The sequence below is a fragment of the Mustela nivalis genome (genome assembly GCF_964662115.1).
Source record: "Mustela nivalis genome assembly, chromosome: 5".
NCBI classification, from domain to species: Eukaryota; Metazoa; Chordata; class Mammalia; order Carnivora; family Mustelidae; genus Mustela; species Mustela nivalis.
The window spans coordinates 26,039,625-26,060,635 of NC_139024.1; the positions used below are offsets into that span (position 1 = coordinate 26,039,625).

A 21,011-nucleotide genomic window follows, 5' to 3' on the forward strand; every position below is an offset into this window, starting at 1 on the left:
AAATAAATAAAACCTTTTTTTTTTTTAAAAGTCACAAATCAGACAAAATCACCAGCATGAGCAATAGAACAACCAGAAGAAGCAGAGTGGACTTATCCCATTCCTAACATTAAATATACTTTGAAAAATAAATAATGTGATTCTGCTTTTACAAAAATAAACAAGAAGCTTGGAAGTATGAGCAGGAAATGACATATCATAAAGAATGACCAGACGGGGGCGCCTGGGTGGCTCAGGTCATGATCTGAGGGTCCTGGGATCGAGTCCCGCATCGGGCTTCTGCTCAGCAGGGAGCCTGCTTCCTTCTCTCTCTCTCTCTCTCTGCCTGCCTCTCAGTGTACTTGTAATTTCTCTCTGTCAAATAAATAAATAAAAATAATCTTTAAAAAAAAAAAAAAGAATGACCAGATGGGAAGAAGACTAATGGAATTTCTGCAAATAAGAAATGTGGTTATTAACGTTAAAAAATTCAGTTATTAGGTTGAGGAAATTAGACACAGCTGAAGAGAAAATTAATGAATTAGAATATAAATGTAAGGAAATTACCTGGAATGTAGCCCACCAAGAAGTGGAAAGCATGAGTGGTGAAGAGACCTGGAAAAGAAAATCTTTTCAGAAATGATAACGTAATTGGGATCATTTTGCAGAGGACAACCGGCCCAAAATGTTACCATGAAAATCACATAGCTGTTTAAATATCAAAGTAGACTTTAAAGTGAAAAGCATTGCTAAAGGGACTCCTGGGTGGCTCAGTGGGTTAAGCTTCTGCCTTCAGCTCGGGTCGTAATCTCAGGGTCCTAGGATCAAGTTCTGTGCCGGGCTCTCTGCTCGACAGGGGGCCTGCTTCCCCCCTCTCTTTAGAATGATGTTGTCAAATTCCCTAAAATTCTCAATTGAATTTTGATTGGAATTATGTTAACGTTATAGATTTCCTTTGGGATTATTTGCACCTTTGAAATACTGAGTCTTCCCATCTAGAAATAATAGTATGTGTTTCCAATTATTCAGGGTATTTTTGTTGTTGCTTTTAGGATGCCTTAGGGAAGTTTTAGAGCCTTCTTCATATAGATTCCACATTTCATGTTAAGTGCATTCTTTTTTTTTTTTTTTTTTTTTAGATTTTATTTATTTATTTGAAAGAGAATGAGAGAGCATGACAGGGGGAGGGTGAGAGGGAGAAGCAGACTCCCTGCTGAGCAGGGAGCCCAATGTGGGACTAGGTCCTGGGACTCCAAAATCATAACCTGAGCCGAAAGCAGTCACTTAACCAACTGAGCCACCCAGGTGCCCTGCCTTCCTAAGTATTAATTTTGCTTCTGCTCTAAGAGAGGGCCGTCCTCATCCCATGTTTTCTAACTGGTTATTGCTGGCATATAAGAAAGCTATAGCTTTTGTTTAACTGCTTATTATTTTAATTCTAGTCATTTGTTTTAACATAATATTTATTGAGTTTTTGTTGTGGGTAGGTATTAGTAGTCACTTTATAATAATTTTTGAATAAACTTCCTCCTAGTTTACAATTGAGGAAAATGAAGCTTAGGGGAGGATAAAGAGATTACTCAAGGTCACACCATTAAATAGTTGAGCTGGGGTTTTAATTCAGCTATGTCTCCAAAAAAAAAAAAAAAAAAAACACTTTCTACCATCAGAGTATATTTTTCTTGTTAAATTTAATTCAACAAAAAATATCATATAAGATATTATGCTATGGAGATGAATGAGATAATGTAAAATAGCCTTGAAAGACTAAAGGAATATAAACGAACTATCCCAATTAGCAGTTTCACTGAGAAATTTAAGGTAGGAGATTAGTTAGAGAGTAGCTAAGATCTGGCATTGCCTTTCAGTAGTTTAGAAATCATAGAGCTCATTTGTTTATAAAACTTTTGTAAAGTATTCTGAACATCTGTGTCGGTCACATTGTGAAATAGATGTCTTCCTGGTGGGTTTTTTTTTAATTTATATTTTTTATTTTATAAGTGGCATTTAGTGTAAAATCAACCCTGTTTGTGTGTGTGTGTGTGTTAGTGATATCACCTGTGAGTGTGTATGTGTGTGTCTTGTGTGTATCTGTGTGTGTGCACGTGTGTGAAATCATCCCGGGGAGAGCCACCGCCAGAAGACCCAGAGGGGACTGATGAAGATGTGGCACGGTGTGGTGGCAGTTGAGGTAGAAGGTAGTGTTCCAACAGGAGACACACTCAGGTAGAGGAGGATTTCCTAGATTACATGAGGCAGGATGCTTAGAGGAGAGGGCCTTCAGTCTCCTTCATTGCCGGGGTTTTCAGGAAAAAAATTTTCTTCACATTTTTAAAAACCTTAAAATTCACCTGTACTTGTCCTTGCTGTCTTCAAGCCTTAGATCTTCCAAATACTGTGTCTTCTCTGTGTTCCAGGGACAGACTTTTCTGTCCTCCCTAACATACACATAAATAAACCACACTGTTTTTGGCACAGGAGAGGTGACAGGGATCTTTGGTTTCTCACCAGGAATCCTGAAGTGGGTAAAACTGATCGACAACTTTGAAGGAGAATATGACTATGTGACCAATGAGGGGACGGTGTTCACATTCAAGACAAATCGCCATTCGCCTAACTATCGCCTAATCAACATCGACTTCACAGATCCCGAGGAGTCGAAGTGGAAAGTGCTTGTTCCTGAGCACGAGAAGGATGTCTTAGGTAAGATCCCATGCTACTGGAACACTGTGTGCTTTTGTTTTTAGTGAGAAGGCCAAAAACTGATACAGCTCTCATTCTCTGGAGACTGGTTACAAGGTAAAGAGCCTTCAGCCTTCAGTCATTGAGAGCGAAGTGTCTGAACAGCATCTGTGTGGTTAGTACAATGTCACGCAGGGTCTTCAGAAAATTGTGGAGTATGAATCCAGGCTTCCAGCGGTAGTGTATTGTTGTTTTAATATCAGTTGCCTCTCTGTAGTAAACCATTTAGATCAGAATTCTTAGCTTTTAGGCTTTTGAATAACCTTTGGCTGTTTGTATTATACCTGTTGTAGATTTCGGAGTGGATCTACAGTCCTCTCATTGGAAAAGAAGAGACTGTTGTCAGATGTCACTGAAACTTCCTATGTGCACAGAGCTACATTAACCTCTTGAGAACCTCCCTTTAGCAATTGTTTCAGAGTGCCATTTCATTTTCTCTGTGATTTTCCAAAATACCATTTCCAAAAATGATATGCTGCTTTATAAATTATTCATAGCCTGAAAGCTAATTTGATGAGACTAAGACCCACGAAGTTTGCTACCATTTTTTATACAAAAGGAGAGTCTGGTACCTTCAAGCCAAGGAAGACTTTATTTGGAAGATGTGAACTTGTGCTGATGGATTGAATAGGGCAAAATCTAGGGCCATCCCAAATTGTGAAGGTATAAGTACAAATGAAGAAAACAGTTCCTTCTGAGATCTGCAGAGTGGCCCTGTCTGATAAAGCAGTTCTTGCTGTGACTTTCAGTGAGTTAAAGCACAAGTACTAGAATCAGACAGGTCCAGGTTCACATCCGAGAAAAGTAGGGGATTCTTTCCCCCTTAGCTCAAGGCAGTATGCCCTGTGCTTGACACATTAAACCTGGCCTTGCATAGGGGTAGAAGGGAAAGGACAGGCAACGGACTGTCTCAGGGAGGGCTTCCTGCTGGCCCTTGTTTCTGCAGTTCTCTTGGTCCTGGAAGAAGCAGTACTGTGGGTGTTTGCTTGAGATTCTCCTCAGCCCTTGGGCACCTGAGTGCACTCCACCCCTTTCTTCTCTACTGAGGTCTCCACGTCCTTCTGGGAAGTTCTTTAGGACGGGACCCAAGACAAACCCCATGCCTCCTCTTTCCTGCAAAACCGACATCTGGAACTCTGAGGCAGCAGTGTATCCCATCCTCTGGCTTCTAGATGTTCAAGTCATAGTCCTTTTAGCTTCTCAGGTTTGGCTCTCTCCTAAGCTGGGCTCCTCACTTGGGCGGGGGGAGGGAGGGTGGGGCAGAACATGACAGGGGCTCTCTTCAAGGACATTTCTCCACCTGTCTCCTCAGAATCTTCATTCACCGCCTGACCCTCATTTATATTTGGATGAGGGATCCATGAGCCAAGGAACATGGTTTTAGCCATTTCCTTTAACATCTTCGTATGAGGAATCTGGTTTGTAGTGACTTCAGTAGCCTGATGGCTTCAAGCCAAACCGAGACAGAATATCCCCCCAAGGGTGGCAAGATCCAGCATTCAGTGAGTGCTTCCTAAGTGCCACATGAATTTTGCCCCTTCGTATTTGGTGGGTCCAGGTGAGCCTTTAGTGGCGTAAGTCTTCATGTAGGTGGCCTGGGTGTTATTCAGGAGCAAGTCAGGTTGCACCAGTGATCCTTATATAGGGAGCTGTCAGAGATAGAAACATCCCCCCAAAAATGTGAGTTTTCTGCCTTTAAAGTCCTGGGGAAGTGGTTCTGCTTTTGTCTTAAGGTGACATTCTCTTTCACTAGATTGAATGAGATGCAAATCGATGCTTGGAGATTTGGGGGGACATGATATATCTTTATAATCTTCCTTCTCTAAGATTATAAGTTCTTTAGAAAGTGGAAACCTTCAATATTCACCAGAACTCATCAATTCAAAGAGAAGCGCTGTTGCATTTGCTATATATCATTAGCACAGAATGCCCTGTGGAGAGTAAGAACCAGAGATGAGTCATAAAGTACAGCCATAAAGTCAGAGCTTTTATTAATGACAGTCGACACATCACCTTGTCTTTTCCTTATTCAGTCTGTCTGTTTTATAATTCTGACATGGTCATAGTTAACACAGAGTGATTATTCTTTGACAGAAATAATTTACTTCAGTTTTTCCCCTGTACTTTATTTAAAACATTAAGGCCACCTGAAATATATTGCTTGATGGAGGCACTTTAAACAAATTGCATTGGACAGTGAGCAAATTACTTTTAGATATAAGAGTTCTTCTGTCCTCACTTGGCGGAAAAGCTTGCTGTGGTAATCCAGACAACCCAGCACCACGGAGGCCCCGGGTGATCTTCAGGAGTTCCCTCTGGCCAATGTCTTGTTCATATTGATAATTAATAATCTTATAAGCATGAACCGCTAGTTTCTTTTGGGTTGTAAGAATAGGTGTCGGGACCCTTCCCCCACCACACCCCCCAGCATGAAAGGCTTGTTTTTTCCACGAGTTGGAGCTACATTTCCTGTCACCCTGTCCTTCCATGTACTATAGCGTCTCTCCCTCCAGGGGGAGGGGGTCTGTCCTTACCTCAGGCCGATCCCACGCACACCAGAACAGGTAGTGCTCGGGGCCTGCCCTTCCGCTTTCTCCTCTCCCCATGAGCCCCCTCACCTCCTGTCCTGGCTCTGTCACTGGCAGCACCATTCCTGGCCTCGTCGCAATCCCGGGAGTTGAGGAGGACTCCTCTCTCTGCCTTCCTGTCCATATCCCCACAGTTACCACGTCCTGATGATTCTTCTGGGAAGTGGAGTTTTTTTTTTTTCTTCCCTCTCTAGACTTTGTTCCAGCTTGATGTGGTGTGACTGGCTAACGGTGGCCGTCGTGTTCTTCCTCGTCTCCCCTCCCTCCTTCCATAGACCACCCCCCACCTCGCTGTGCTGCATCCTTCATTGCTGTCATCTTCGTTCATGTCACCCTTCAGTGCAAACAGTACCTCCCCCGTAACGGCTCAGTGCGCACTAACCTCCCCTGTCCAGCTCACCAGATCCCCTGCACGCCCCACCCTCTCCTCCCGCCCACCACTGAGCACCTTTTTGTCTTCTTCGAAATGGAGGTCTCTGGAGGTCTCGCGTGTTCTCGTTACCAGTCTCCCTCCCTCCCTGCTGGTCGTTCGTATTCCTTTTCTCTCTCCATTCGCAGCTCTGGCTGTCCTTCCTTGAGGTGCCTGTCCTCCCACCACCTCGTCCCCCAGAGAGCTGTGCTGTCTCTGACACCACGCTAGGCACCCGTCCCCTTGCACCCTTGCACTCAAGGTGCAGTTCAGCGCTTGCTTAAGGGCTCTTGTGTGTTTTGGGTCCCCAACCAGCCTATCACTTACCTCTGCTTGCATGTTATTACTTGTATTTTTATATGATTGTATCTTAAGGGCAGAAGTGACATCATCTGCCTGCCTGTTTCTCCAGGACTTTGCAGGGTATCTGGCACATACCTGGGGTGCAATATATTTTTGTTGGAAAAATAGCCCTGACAGACATGGTTCTACCTCCTATACCATGATACTGGGCCCAAAATAAGTAGGCAGGATTATTTGTATCACAAAATATTCTGCAGAATATTTTGTTTCCTCTGGACATGACAGTAATAATTTATTAAAGGAATATGCTGGAACTAGATGAATGATTACATCCACTTATAAAATCACTATGCAAGTCTCATTGCTGCATAGCACAATGGAGAGTTAAAGAGGTGTTGTTCGGTGAAGTAAAGTCTGCCTTTCCCTACTTTTCAAAGCCATGTTAGCTTTTATCTGTCCTTACCTTTTCAGAATGGGTCGCTTGTGTGAGGTCTAACTTTTTGGTGTTGTGCTACCTTCATGACGTGAGGAACGTTCTGCAGCTTCACGACCTGGCCACTGGTGCTCTCCTCAAGACCTTCCCCCTGGAAGTCGGCAGCATTGTGGGGTACAGCGGTCAGAAGAAGGACACCGAAATCTTTTATCAGTTTACTTCCTTTTTATCTCCAGGTGAGAGTCTTTTCACCAGTGTTACTCAGCTGAAAAATCAGACTTAATGTTTAGGTTTCTTTTGGGAAATGGAAATGGAATGCTGTGTTATTGAAAATCCCATACGCTGTAGTATAGCCAGAATTACATAATGGGAATAAAACAGTAAAACAGATGCTTAGAACACAGGGAAATGTGAAAGTCTAAAACAGCACATTCATTCATCTTATATCCTGAGTATCCTTCTGGGTACAGGACCAACTGGTGTTCTAGGGTGATTTAAAAAATTAGTGTGAACACGTAGAACCTGAGATTCAGCCTTTGGTCTGTACAGATCAAGATACACACAGTGCAGAGTAACTAAAAGCATAAAAGAAAAATCTCTGGTCTCATCTGACATGAAAAACCTGTTTTCTAAAACAGACTGAGAATAATTTGTGCTGTTGTTAAACTGAATTAAAATATAATTCTAAAAGTGTAGTCTTACATCATATAGAGAAAATATGTTCCTTGTTTCAAGGGAAAAGAAAAAAAAAAGCCATGCTTAGAAGTTACGATACTGTGTTCCGTGGTATGGGTTAATTTTGTCCAAAGCAAACAGTTCTCTCTGTAATTTTTTTTCAGTTGATCACATTCATTTTGTTGCTTTGGTTTTTCCTGCTTCTCCACTTGGCTGCCCGGATTTTGTTGTCACCAGAGCCACACACATACCCTGATCTGTCCCAGGAGTCTGGCTCCATCGGCAGCTTGATGTTGACCTAGCAGACCCTATCTTAAGAGCAGTCTGGCTGAAAACATTTCTGCACTTCCCTCGTTTGTTTTTCAAGCTCCTGCATAGCCCTTTTGTCCTGACTGGCTTTGTGGCAATCACTGGTCCCAGCACAGTCTGGGGGACTGTAGGGGAGAGAGCTAGGCAGGTGCTGAAGCGGCTCTTTCATCATGGGATTCAGCCAGGTGGCGGCAATGCCTCATCTACTTTGTGTGTGTGTGTGTGTGTGTGTGTGTGTGAGAGAGAGAGAGAGAGAGAGAGAGAGAGAGTCACAGAGCAGCTAATCGTGAGGAGTCTTAATGGCATGACAGCTTGCTGTCGGGGCTACTGAAACCAAGAGAGTGATGTTCTTCTGTAAGTAGGTCTGATGGTAGATCCAGAATGCCGGCCAGCTCTACTTTCCCCTGTGTTTTTCAGAGGACCCAGAGGGTCTGGGGAAAGTGCCCACAGCCCTGTAGAAACCATGCCCTGCACCAGGAGTTGGAAACTGACAGGTCAGGAATCCCATGTCGGACGGTCCTATGCCATGTCCCTTTTGCCCTGGGGCACAGTAGCAGCCAGTGCACCAGAACCGAAAAAAATCCATTTCTTTCAGATTATCGTTCTGAACCCACTGCTGTTTGGGTTCACCATTTATTTCCCTAATTTATACTGGGTTCCAGAGTTTTTATTTTGAAAATTCCATAGCTTAAATAGTTTAAATGGATAAAGGGCAGTGAGGAAAACAGGATAGGGGTGACTCCCCTATTCTTAACAAAAGCCAGTGTCCCTAAGGGCCTATAAACCTCCTGCAAGGACTCTCTGTGACTCAGGAACAAGCTCCTCATTACCTGGGCAAGAAAGGGCTCACTGACCTAGTGTAAAGGGACGGTTCCATGCCAAGCAGTGAAATACTATCCGTGACTATTACTGCTGTGAAGTTTTGAAAAGTTGCAAAGTACTGCCAGGCAGTTTCTAAACAAGCTCTAATTTGTTGTTGTAATGCTTTGTTCTTCCCTTTTGTCTTGTCTTACTCATTTTGCCTCAGTCTTTCTCTTTTCTCCCTTTAATGCAGTTTTTTAGATCTAAAACCAGAGAACAGGTCTTCTAGACTCAGGTCTGCTGGTCCAAAGTAAAAATAGCCATCAGAGCATGATGATCTCTCAAAAGCAAGAAACTGTCAGTGAGTATATATATACATCTAGGCACATCCATACCAGAAGCTCTCTCTCCCTGGTCTCTGAAGGTTAGCTGTCTACTACTGCAGTAAACAACAGATACCAAATTCTAAGTGAAGCCTCGGGGCCAACAATAACTTCAGCTCCGGCTGTTAGGACGTGTGCATCTGGCCAGTGGGGGCCAGGTGACCCTGTTTCCCATGGAGGCACACAGTGAAGACTGCATCTTGAACCCAGGCTATTTAGACTTTTGTACCTTAGATTGAACTTGGGTGACCACGAGCAGCCAGGTCAATTTGGAACACGATGCACTTACTCCCTGTGGCCCAAACCACTTATTGGTTGATCTGATTAATTCTGTATTCATGGAACCCCAGAGGGTTGTCTAAGGTTAGCTCCAGACAGACTCACACCTTGTAATAATCCAGTATAGCAAGTCCCAGGTGCATGGCTCTGGGAAACAGGGATGAGCAAAGAAACCTTTGCCAGACTGTTTGGGAAAGGCACAAAATAAAAAAATGTAAGACTTAATTTTTTAGAACAGTTTTAGGTTCACAGCAAAATCGAGGAGAAGGTACCAGAGATTTCCAATATACCCCTGTCCCCGCATCACAGCCTCCCCCACCAGAGTGGACAGTTGGTACATTGCTGAAACTACGCTGACACATCGTAATCCCCGAGTCCCTCGTTTACATTATGGTTGACCCTTGCTGTTGCACATTCTGTGGGTTTGGACAAATCTGTAATGACATGTATCCCTCATTATCGCATCCTATGGGATATATCTTCACTGCCCTAAAAACCCTCCATGCTCCCTCCGTTTACCTCTGTGCTCCCCCCAACCCCTGGTGACCACTGATCTGTTTACTGTTTCCACGGTTTTGACTTTTTGCAGAATATCTTATGGTTGGTATCATATGGTATTGGCTTCTTTCACTTAGAACTAGGCATTTAAGTTTCCTCCATATCTTTTCAAGGGCTCAATGGCTTATTCCTTTACCCTGAATAATATCCCATTGTCTGGATGTACCGAGGTTTATTTACACATTCATCTTCTGAAGGACATCTTGGAAGCTTCCCAGTTTTAGCAGTTATGAATAAAGCAGCTATAAATATCCGTGTGCAGATTTTTGTGTGGACATAACTTTTCAACTCCTTTGTGTAAATACCAAGGAGGGCAAACATTTTTTAAGACTTGTTTTAGTTTCCACTTAGGTTTTTTTCTTTTAATAACATTAAAAGCCACCCAGGTGGGTCTGTCTGGATCATCTTTTAGGAAAAAGTTCTTTTGCCTTCTCTGTACATACCCAGTTTTCAAGTCCTCTGATTTTTCTTTCACAGTCTCTCACAGAGTATCTCCTTTCCTCTTAATTCCCACTCCCTTTTTTTTTTACCTCCTTACATTTATTTTGGATTATTGGGACTGTATGAGCCGATCATCCCTGCCTTCTTCCTGTTACTAATAGGGCTTTGTTAAACCTCTCTTTTCATCAGGAGACCCGACTCCTCAAGTCCAGACACCTCCTCTGGCCTTAAGGGACTTCCATTACCCAGCTCTGTCTTCACCCCTTAAACGTGGAAATTAGTTTCCTAGAGATCACCTGACCAGTCCTCTCTAGTCTATGGTTCTAAGGTGTCTTCTCCAAACCCACCTCCCTTGGACTTAGCAAGCCAAATCAGACAGGACACAAGCATCATTAGATAATAGGGTTTCACATTATGTGAATGTGTGATGGGCTCGTCCAGGCTAACCCAGATGGATCTGTAAAGAGAAAGTATTGATCAAATGTATTTATTAAGCCTTGTCCGTTCAGGTTTAACCCAGCCTCCTCCACGGTGCCACTTTGGTGCAAAACAGAAGGGCAGAAGTCGAGTTCTTGGCACCCTTTCCCTGCATAGTAGCCAGAGCCTTTTGCCTACTTACTTCATTCTGCTGTTAGAGGGTGTGACGTCTTAGTTCTTCGGGATGAACAGGCATTTAGAGTACATTTCCAATTCATGGTCTTTCACAGAGGAATTTGTCTTCTAGTACTTTGGTGGCTTGTGTAAGGTCATTGACGGAGCACCTGTCACAGGTGGGGGTGATGGCTGCCTGGGCCCGTATCATTCACTGGGGTGCGGGCTGCTGTGATCCAAGGTGAGTCAGGGGCTCAAATGGTACCTGCTTGGTTTGCAGTCTTCTTTGTTAGTTGTTTGGTGGTCCCAGCTTGGTTTTCTTCTTCGCTTTTTTTTTTTTTTTCTTTTTTTAAGATTCATATGTTTGTGTGTTTTGAGGAAGGGGGCAAGTACATACTGATCTAGAAACTTTTCAGAAATTAACATATCTCTGAAAATAGCCTCACCCTCATGATTACATTCATCTAGACAAGGACACTATTTAGTATTTGGTACATTAGAATGTATGCCTCCCCCCCACCCCAAAAATGTATACCCTGAATGTAGTTTGGAACTACTTGCTGTACAAAGACAGATTTCAACAGATACCCAAGTATGACTTAAACTAGGAAAGGCAGTACTCTGGTCATATTACTTATCGTCTATCAATATTGGTCATACTTCCTGTTATAGTACCTTGAAATAATTTGTCTGTAAGCATGAGACTTGCGATGGCATTCATAGAGATCAACAGTCGTGCTATTAATGAATGTAAACGTATTGGGGGTGCAGAATGTTGTTTCTCATCGGCTCATGAACCACATGCACAGAGGAGTTGAGAAGAAAGCAAGCCACCCTTATAATATATGATCAATCAATTCGAATGTGCCCTGTGGGAGTACCATTTTAGTTTCTAGTTTTCCAGCAACTATTGGGATCACTGAATTGATTTTTCATATATTTGACAGCATATGCTTAAAGTATTGTGTGGGCGGGTTGTTTCCACACCAGTCACTGTGAATGACTAATTCTGTTTCATAAACCACCCCAGTGTCATTGTTTCCAAATAGTAACATCTCATCTTACTTATTGTTTCTTTGATCAAGTTCTTCCCTGTTAGAGTGTAATAGCATTAAATTCAGGAAATGGAATTTTAATTAGGCATTAAATAAGCTGGCATTCTTGGTGTATATTCATTAATTTGTGCTGCACACAGTTAATGGGATGATCAGAATTTTAAAAGTAACTCGAAAATGGTACCTGGCCATCTTGAGTCCCTGATTGCTATCCACATGTGTGTCCGCAGACGGGAGGCCATCGGGTACCCATGGCCACCCGTCTGGAGCCCCAGAGTTCCCAGCACAAGACCCTGACTGGCTGTTGACTGTGGGCAAATCGTTTGAGTTTTGCGTCATACTCAACCTCAAAGGTAAAATGGCCTTACATGAAGTTTCCCGTTTTCTTTGACCTGCACTCCTACGCGACCTGGCATAGGCACAACCTGTTAAGTTTCCACCGTGACATTTTTCTGCCTCTTCTCATACTCAACAGAATGCTGTGGAATCTTCTAAAATGCCCTCGCAGGTTACAGGTGTAAGAAGGAAGGCCCGATGTGGTGGCGATGAGCAGGAGGGAACACTGCATGGCATCCCCTGCAGTGGGCCGTTCTCAGCTGTCTTGGTGCGGGGACCCTTACTCGGCAGCAGAGAATACCGCGGTCCCTCGCTGACGCTCCTCCCATGCTCTTCATGGCATCTGGCTGTGCCGTGTGACCCTCGCCGCCCCCACTTCGTATCCAGTGAGTCTGTGAACTAACCCAGGATTTCCGCTTCCTTCTAGGTATCATTTATCACTGTGACCTCACCAAAGAGGAACTGGAGCCACGAGTCTTCCGAGAGGTTACGGTGAAAGGGATCGATGCTTCTGATTACCAGACAATCCAGGTATGGAGCGTCTCCGAGAGTTAGAAAACCTGACTTCCGCCTGAGCCAGGCTGTCGCCACCCTAGTGTGTCAGGAGCCGCGGAGGGAGCCGCGGAGGGAGCCGCGGAGGGAGCGCGGGTAATACACAAAACAGGTGTCTTTGGGGCTCCTGCTCTCCCTGGGCAGGGAGCCGGGCACGGTCCTGCCTTCCTAGAGCTTGCAGCTTCTGCTCCCCCAGCAGCTTCTCTCTATGAGCCGGAGCCCCTGTGGGGGGATCTTCCTGCCGGAGCTGTCGAAGCAACACCGTTTGTCTGCTTGCCTGAGAATTGGCTAGCCCAGGTCTCGTGGTGTCCCAGGTAACAATGCAGATCTGCTCTGCACAAAGTCTTTCCTCAGGCGCTCGGAGTTTGTCTTTTCCATCTGATGGTCCCATGTACTTGTGCCTGGTGCAGACGAGGCACTCCACAAAATACTAGAATGAATGACAACTGATTAATAGTCATGGCACCACAAGTTCCATCTCTGGCCGCCTGTCCTTTCGGGTTATGAAGCTCCGTTTTTGCATTTCCAGCTCCCCAGAGGTACTGAGTCTCCCAGAAACTGAGTCACTTATTGATTGAGGACGTAGCATGTCTGACCCTTTGCAGTGAGAGGTCACCTGTGAGGTACCAGGTATTTTATCAGACCTCTCCAACCTGGAGGACCAAACCACACAGACCACAGACTGGGAATCCGAACCGAGTGTAGAACAAAGTGGATGCTCCCACAGTGTTTCTCTGAAACTCAGCCTGCTGAGTTACCCGTCACCTGTCTAGAAATGGTCTGGTTGGTGACCTACATCTATATCATAAGTAAAGTGTTATTTACAGAAACCCATGGTGGGCCAGATCTGAGCTGAGCTCCTCTGCCTGGCTCTCTGCTTCACAGAGAAAACTTCCCTGATGTTGAGCTATTGGACGACAACCTTTTGTTTTTACCGTAGCAGGAGGGAAGAAGAAGGGGAGAAAGATGGTAAATATTTAAAAGTAGCTAGACAGAGCACAGGTGCATCCCACATGTCAATGCGCTGCTCCTCATTTCCGGATTTTGACAGCAGAGCTCTGCCTGTGGACAGAGTAGTCATAGAATGCCAACAGCAGAGTTTCTGCCTATTGATTGCACACAGCAGACATCTTGCAGTGAGTTACCAAAACAGAATTCTTTCATCGTTTACGGGTGCCTTGGAAATGCTCTTTGATATCCCAACACCACAACTTCTGTCACTTCAGCTCCGTTGTGCGATGGCTTAGAGTCACGTGTATCAGCAGAACCTTGACGTGAGATGTGAGTGTGACAGATGTCCTCACGTTTTGATTAGGCTCTCAGCGGTGTTGCCAGCGATGACCTAACCATTGTAAAAGCAGGCCTTGGAGAGGGATTAGCGCGTGACTGGAAACCATCCTGACAGTGTGTTATAGCATCCACAGGGCGGGGGAGGAGGTAGATTTTTGTTTTCAGTCACTTTAGGGTAATGTCGCTTTTGATTCCTCTTGACCCTGGTGTTCGTATTCATTCCGTATATGATTTAAAAAGAAGATCCTCTGGGCTGTCTGTGATCCCTTCTTACATTTTGTGAGGCATGTTATTGTTGGGAGCAAATCCTGCAGCACGGATTACGCTGCGTGGTTAGTCAGATGTAATTAATGGTGGTCATGACCACGTAGAGCTACCTGCTGGGACAGCTGGTAAGACAGACCAAGACGAGGAGAAAGAGAAGGTCAGAGAAACACGTGGCTAATTAGGCTACAGAGGGCTATTCTTGTGTGTTGTACATTCCCAAGACCCAGCACATCTTGAATTTGGGTTGGGGGTGGTGGTGGAGGGTATGACATCATATTCTGCTGACAGACATAGAACAAAACTGTATAACCTTTACCTATTCCTAACTGCAGCTGCGGGTAGAAAGTTGATCTTTCTCAAGAATATAATTTTGAAAATCAGATCCTGGAAAATTGTTTCTCTTCCAATCAGGGGTACATATAAAAATTTAGTTTTAGATGGGGTTATCAAATCTGCACGTATCTAATCCTGTCTTTTTCCCTTTTTTATTGTGAATGACACGTCCACATTATATTGATTAGAACCTCTCTGCCCCTCTCTTTACAAAGGAGCTGACAAACTGTGGGAGACTGTGGACTCTGAGAAACAAACGGAGGGTTTTGGAGGGGAGGGGGGTGGAGGGATGGGTGAGGCTGGTGGGGGGTATCATGGAGGGTATTGCATGGAGCCCTGAGTGTGGTACATTAACAATGAATTTTGGAACACTGAAAAAAATAAAATTAAATTGAAAAAAAAAAAGCTGAAACGCTGAGCATTAGAAATTACATTCATAAGACAGTTTGGTAATAAGTGATTGACCTGAAAAAAATCTGTCTACCTTTATGACCATTAATGTGTTTTAAACAAACATTAAATAACAGGGACATTTTAGTTAAATTTAGTCCATCAACAGGTATGACCTGACCTTCAATGCCAATGGTACTGTTTGAATACAGAGAGTTTCTAGACATAGGACATTGACCGTGGGAAATTTAAAGTCAGACTGGAGAGTTGAGACATACAGATCTGAAAGGTCAGACACTGCCAGGGTATTCTCAGGTGAGCCCAGGCAGGGTTCAGCCTTTGGTCAGTGCTGCGGTGTTGAAGACACAGGAAGGTGGGCGCTGCCGCTGTCCCTAGTTCCCCATGAGACTCCTGACCAGCTTTACCACCAGCCTCATTTGGAGACTGCCTCTGCCTTTCTGCCTTCTCGTGGCAGGTTGATTAATAATTTCACAGCAAATTCAAGAAGGGAATCCAGCCCTCAGCATCCCGTGCAGTGGGCTGCCTTTTGTCGTTTGTGGATGGACCAGTGTTTGCACCACAGTGGAATGTGGTAGAAGGAGGAGCAAAGTGCACCTTTTGGTTTCTCAGTATCTCATTTGTCCAGCCAGGCTGAGGGATTGGCTTTTTTCTTTTTTCATCCCCAAAGGAAAGACAAAATTTATGGACCTGGGGAAAAAAAAAAAAAAAAAAAAAACAGTGAACGGAGTATACTATGAATAAACTCCCATTAGTGACAGTTTCCACATTTCTTAAAAGACAAAAAATTGGGAAGGAAAGTCCAATTTTATGGGTGAAACCTCAACTTTGCTGAGGTTTACCTGCTGTAATGCATACAAAACACCAGGAGCATCCCAAAGTTGTTTGCTGGGTAACTGAAAAGGAATGTTGAAATTAAATACTTCTTTGGGTTTACCAAGATGCCTTGAGGTAGAGGGAGTGTGGGGATTTTTGTCTTTAATTTAGTGTATGTTTTTCTAGCCTCGGTGCTAGCTGGTGTGTGGTTGCTAGCCTACACAGGCTTTGCTGTTCATAGAACACGTTCTCAGAACATTAATTAGTCTTTTAACGTTTGTTAACTTCTGTGCTGAGCGCATGGGACATCCAGTTCTTGGATTTTGACTCATCCACATCCCCAGTGAGCTGACCATTGAACTGGTGATAAAGCTTCTCCAAAACTGTGTTCTCATGGTTGCCGGGCAGAAATGTTCAGAAATGCCAGTGAAGAGTGACTGCAGGGAGATTTTCCCAAAGAACTTTTTGAGGGGTCACCGTGCTTCCAAATGACGAGGGAACTGCTTTAAATTGTTGCTGGTGATTTAGTGCTGGAGCACCCCAGTGATCCGAGGCATGATTTTCACCGCGGCGTATTCTCGCATGAACAGACCCCCCCCCCACCCTTCCTTAGCACTCCGTCATGTAGGCGTTCTAGACTGAGGGTATAGTTTTTCAGAGGGTACGTGTTTGGGTCTCTTTCCCCTTTTCATATCAGCCATGTTAAAATAATTTGACTGCAAAGGTTGCTGAAGAGTTTTTTGTTGTTGTTTTTTTTAATAATAGAAAAGTAAGTTATGGGGACCCAAGTCAGTGCCGTCCTCATAGCATGGTAAGTAAATCCTCTTCCTGTTTTAAAAAGGACTTTACTTGCAGCCATCTGCAGACAACCCTCTTTCAGTAAAAATCACAAGGTGGCTTGAGAACTAAGCAGTCAGTCCCCAAAATGAGAAGCCTGGGGAGGTTTCTTGAGCCTTCTGTGTGAGGCTTTGCTGTGACAACGTGGGTGAAAGCCAGGCTGTGCCGACCTTGCTCTGAGCTTCTCTGAAACTGCACTGAGGAAGCGGAGACGGGGGCCAGGACAACCATAGAACCCACCCTGGTGACTGAGAGCCTGAGGGGGGCGGCCAGCAAGAAGCCCTATTGCTTGGCCCTCCTGCGGGGGACATGGTGAGCCAGCAGCAGGCATGTTTGCTCAATTTATTTTGTGGAGACATTAATGAGTTAACAGGCGTTGATGCTGTTTGAATGGCTCAGATTCACTTCCTGGAAGGCCATCTAGGTTTATTGTTCTTTACTGTATTAGAGGCCCTGAACATCAGAGATCCGGCAACCTGTAAACTCAGTACCGCAGGAGACAGCGGTACTCCTTGGAGGTTTCTTCTTCCTTAGTACACACAAAGTTTGTAATATGTACCTTACAAATTATATTACATTTGTTAATCTGTACATTACAATGTATCTGATATCTACAGATAAAACTGAGTTTGCTGTCCTATGGAATAGAGTCATTTAAATAGATTCAAATTTTGTTTACCTGGTTCTAAGAGTCACGGCTTTTGAGATCCATAAAAAGTTGCAGGTTACTGAGCTTTGATGATATGCAGGTGGGTCAGTTTCAGGTTACTCACTGCTAATAATTAGCTCCAGCTCCTTGCTAGAAAACGATCTTGGGAAAAGAGCATCCTATTTCATTATCCTATAGAAAACGGAGTAGCATGCAGCTTCCTTCTTGTTAGAACTGAATCAGTGGCGTGGTATCATCTATGAATGGTATGTGGGCAAATGGTAGTTACCTTTTGTCATTTTGATGATTTTTGTTTTTAAAAACGAATCTGAATTTTGGGGCACCTGGGTGGCTCATTTGGTCACGTGCTCTTGGTTTTGGCTCAGGTCACAATCTCAAGGTCTTGGGATTGAGCCCCATGTCAGGATCCACACGCAGCGTGGAGTCTGCTTCTCCCTTTCCTTCTGCCCCTTTTCTCAAATAAAGGGATAAATCCTTAAAAGAATAAAAATGAATCTGAATCTCAAGATATGTGATTCAGATTAGATCCAGCTGTGAGCACCAGGAAACATCAAAACAACCACGACTTAAAGAAGAGAGACATTTATTTCCGTCTCAGAGAAAAGCTCAGGAGGAACCAGTCCAGGGTGTCTGATGGTACCCTCCGTATCTAAGGTGCGAGGAATCTGCGCTCCGGCTCTCTTGCTGCTTTATCGCACTTGGCTTCTGTTCCCAGCATCTCTTCATGGTCCTTGAACTCTTCTGACCATGCAGCCCCATTATATCTACTTTCTAGCCAACAGGAAGGCAGCAGTAGGGAAGAACAGGGCAGCGGGGGAGGGAAGGTGCATGCCAGCTGTCTTAGAAGCATGTTTGCTTAAAGGTGACATGTATTCTGTCTGCTTTCACCTTCTGGTGAAAAAGTACTCATCTAACCCCATCCAGTGCAATGAGGTTTAGAGATGTCGTTTTAGTTCCAGGAAAAAAATATGTGCAGCTAAAAATTAGGGCCTTTTGGGGGGGAGGCAACAGGGGAATAGATTAGCAATCTGTCACACAAGACAAAACAGGACTTAAGTAGAAATTGTTGGTGTGGATGGGGAACCTGGGGTGGCCCGGTTGGTGAAGCCTCTGCCTCTGCTCAAGTCATGATCTCAGGGTCCTGGGACTGAACCTGGTATCAGGCTCCCTTCTCAGCAGGGAGTCTGCTTCTCCTCCTTCTGCCCTGGCCCCTCTACTTGCGTTGTGCTTTCTCTCTCTCATATAAATAAATAAATGAAAATCTAAAAAGGAAATTTTTGGTGTGTCGACCCTGAGACCAAGGAACCCAAACACCACCTGGTGGCCAGCTGCCTAAACCTCAGGGTCAGGATTAGGAAAACAAAGACTGAAAAGGTGAATATTCAAATGTTGTAATTACAGACAGCAGAAATCAGGTACTACAAAGAGAAAACACCTTTTAAAGAGGTGCTTCTCCCATGAAGAAAGACCTTCAATATTGCTTCCAGAACATGATCATATGTCTTTCCTGAGTTCTGGCCTTGACTTTAGCAGAAGTGTAATGTAAGGCACAAGATGGGACTCTGAGAATTAGAATAGAGGTGAAGTGTAAGGGGTCATCTCTGGGAGACTGAGGAAGCCAGGTAAGCTAGGGCCAGGTGGCTCTCCACATGTTTGACTCCATGGGAAGTCCATCTCCCAACCACCCCTCTTGTGAAGTATGTGGACTCAGGCCATCCCTGAGGACCTGCTCATTAGAACGGAAACATAGCATGCATCAGCCTCCGAGGAGGGTATCAAGCCTCTAATTTCATAGCTGCCTCTTCGCTTTTTCCTAGATGATCTGTCTACCACTAATATGTTTTTGGGCTACGGACAAAATTGTATGCATTCCAGTTGTATATACCTTAGAGTTCATATGGTTGAGACCTCTCATTTTACAGATGAGGAAACTAAAAATCAAGGCAACAATGTAAATAATTGACAGAATTCAGAGCTGTGCTGATCTGTACACTTCGTTATCAGGATGAATTATTTGCACACTCTATAGCTCAGGTTGTTGGTTTTGGGTTTTTTTTCCCCCACCTTTAAAGTAAATTAGACTAAAAGACTTCTGAATTCCTACACCTGCTTAGCTTTAAAAGTATGTTTCTGCATCGTGTAAGTATACAGCGATTACCGTGTAAATTCTTATAGAACCTGTTCAACAATGAAAATACTCCTTGTGTGAAAAGGGAGACACTAAAGGCCCATAAATACATCTTTAAAACTGCTTATAAATATTATGATTTATTTTAGTGTTCTCTTCTAATCTTGTTGCATGTTAATGGAGATTCTCATTTCTTTATCCATTTATTATCATATATGATATATTCGCACACATATACACACATACATTGTGTTTTAGTCGGAGGAGTTTTATGTAAGTCTTAAATGTTGATTGCCACATGGCAGCTTGAAACTCCACTTAAAAGTGGAATGAAACTTGAAGTGTTTATGGCTTTTCTATTGTCATCTTATCTCTCCTGGACCTCCCCCAAGATCATACTCGGGTTGGCACTGATGCCAGTACGGGTATCAGATTGCTTCAAACTCAAATTCAGAAGAATATCCTCAGATTTATTTTGGAAGCGCTAGCCCAAGACCTTGGCTTCTTGTGCCGTGAACCTGGAAAGACACTTCTGTGCCCAAAGGAAGCAACCTTCTCAGTTGCTTTTTCTTAGACAAGTACACCCATTCCAGTGTCTGTCCATCATTTCTCCCTTTTTAATGGGTGAAGTTAGATTAAAAGTTCATAGGATTTGGTGGATATCTAGAAACTGGAATCTTAAAAGTGCTTAGATTTTCTCTGTGCTGAGAAGGCTCAATGGGAGAGAGTTAGAGGAATTTTTCTCTGCTTTTCTGTGACTGTCTCCCGCTTAAACCCCAAGGGTAAGTCTTTATGTAGGCTGCCACCTAGACAAGTGTTCTTTGGCTTCCTGCTCTGCTCTGTCTTTTAGGGCAGATGGGGAGAAGAGAACATAGGGGCTTAGTGTGGTCTCTCCACCTGCTCTATAGTTCTTCCCGCCCCTCCCCTTTGCCTGCATTACACTGATGGCCGATGGATGAGCGACTGAGTAAAAATAGACCTGGCACTCCAGATACTCCATTATCTCCCTGGAGGAAAAGCTGTTACAGCCTAACTTCACTGGTCTTTGCAGAAGGAAGGAAACATGTTCCATGTCCGTAAGTATAACCTTTCGTTTGGGGTCAGGTATACCTTGACCTGGGTTTAGAGAAGTAGGCTTGATCATTCTCAGTTCACTCCCAGTGCTGACCAAGTGTAAGTGGTAGATTAGAAATGCTGTCATAGTGGCAAACATGATGGCAGAACATCACCAGGTAGAAGGCACTGTGAGGGTACTAAACAGGGGCACACACAGGTTCATGTGTCGACATTGTCTGTGTCAGGTGTGAGCTTCTCTCCCCAGTTCTTGATGCCCTCTTTCATCCAGCCCCGCAAAAGTGCTGCCTCGCTGCCCCAAGTCCCGACCCCAAATACTCGGCTTCATCAAGGCTTAACTCCCAACCAAGCCCTTGACCACCATATGCAGACTCACCTCTGCTTGGTTCTCCTTTCTCCATGCTCTGTCATTGCACTATTCTTTTTCCTTACCACATTTTCTGAAGTTCTATACAATTTGAGTACTCAACCAAGTCCCAACTTCTATAGAAGCTTCTCTTCTTGTTCCTGGCCTGGGAAACTCAGTCAAAAGCAAAAGACGGGGAAAGGGGCTAGTGGCGCTGTTAGTTGGGAGTAGAGCAAGGATGTGGGCACCCCCTGTGCCAGGCTGCATGCCCATGTCCTCAGCACCTCCTCTCCTTTCTTTGCATAGTCAGGACTCCCGTGATTTCCATTCTTGAGCTGAAGAGGCTGCAGTGCAGGGAAGTTAGACGAGTTGTTCCTTATCACACAGTGGCACAGCTGGTGCTATCAG

At 44.2% G+C, this 21,011-nt stretch overlaps 1 protein-coding gene across 1 annotated transcript in view; it reads left to right on the plus strand.

The window, feature by feature from the left end:
• PREP (prolyl endopeptidase) overlaps positions 1–21,011 on the plus strand; it is a 112,215-nt gene that overhangs the window by 60,576 nt on the left and 30,628 nt on the right. The window contains exons 8-10 of the mRNA XM_082730540.1: positions 2,491–2,682; positions 6,493–6,690; positions 12,310–12,413. Coding sequence (XP_082586666.1) covers positions 2,491–2,682; positions 6,493–6,690; positions 12,310–12,413 — 494 coding nt within the window. The remainder of the gene's footprint in view (positions 1–2,490; positions 2,683–6,492; positions 6,691–12,309; positions 12,414–21,011) is intronic.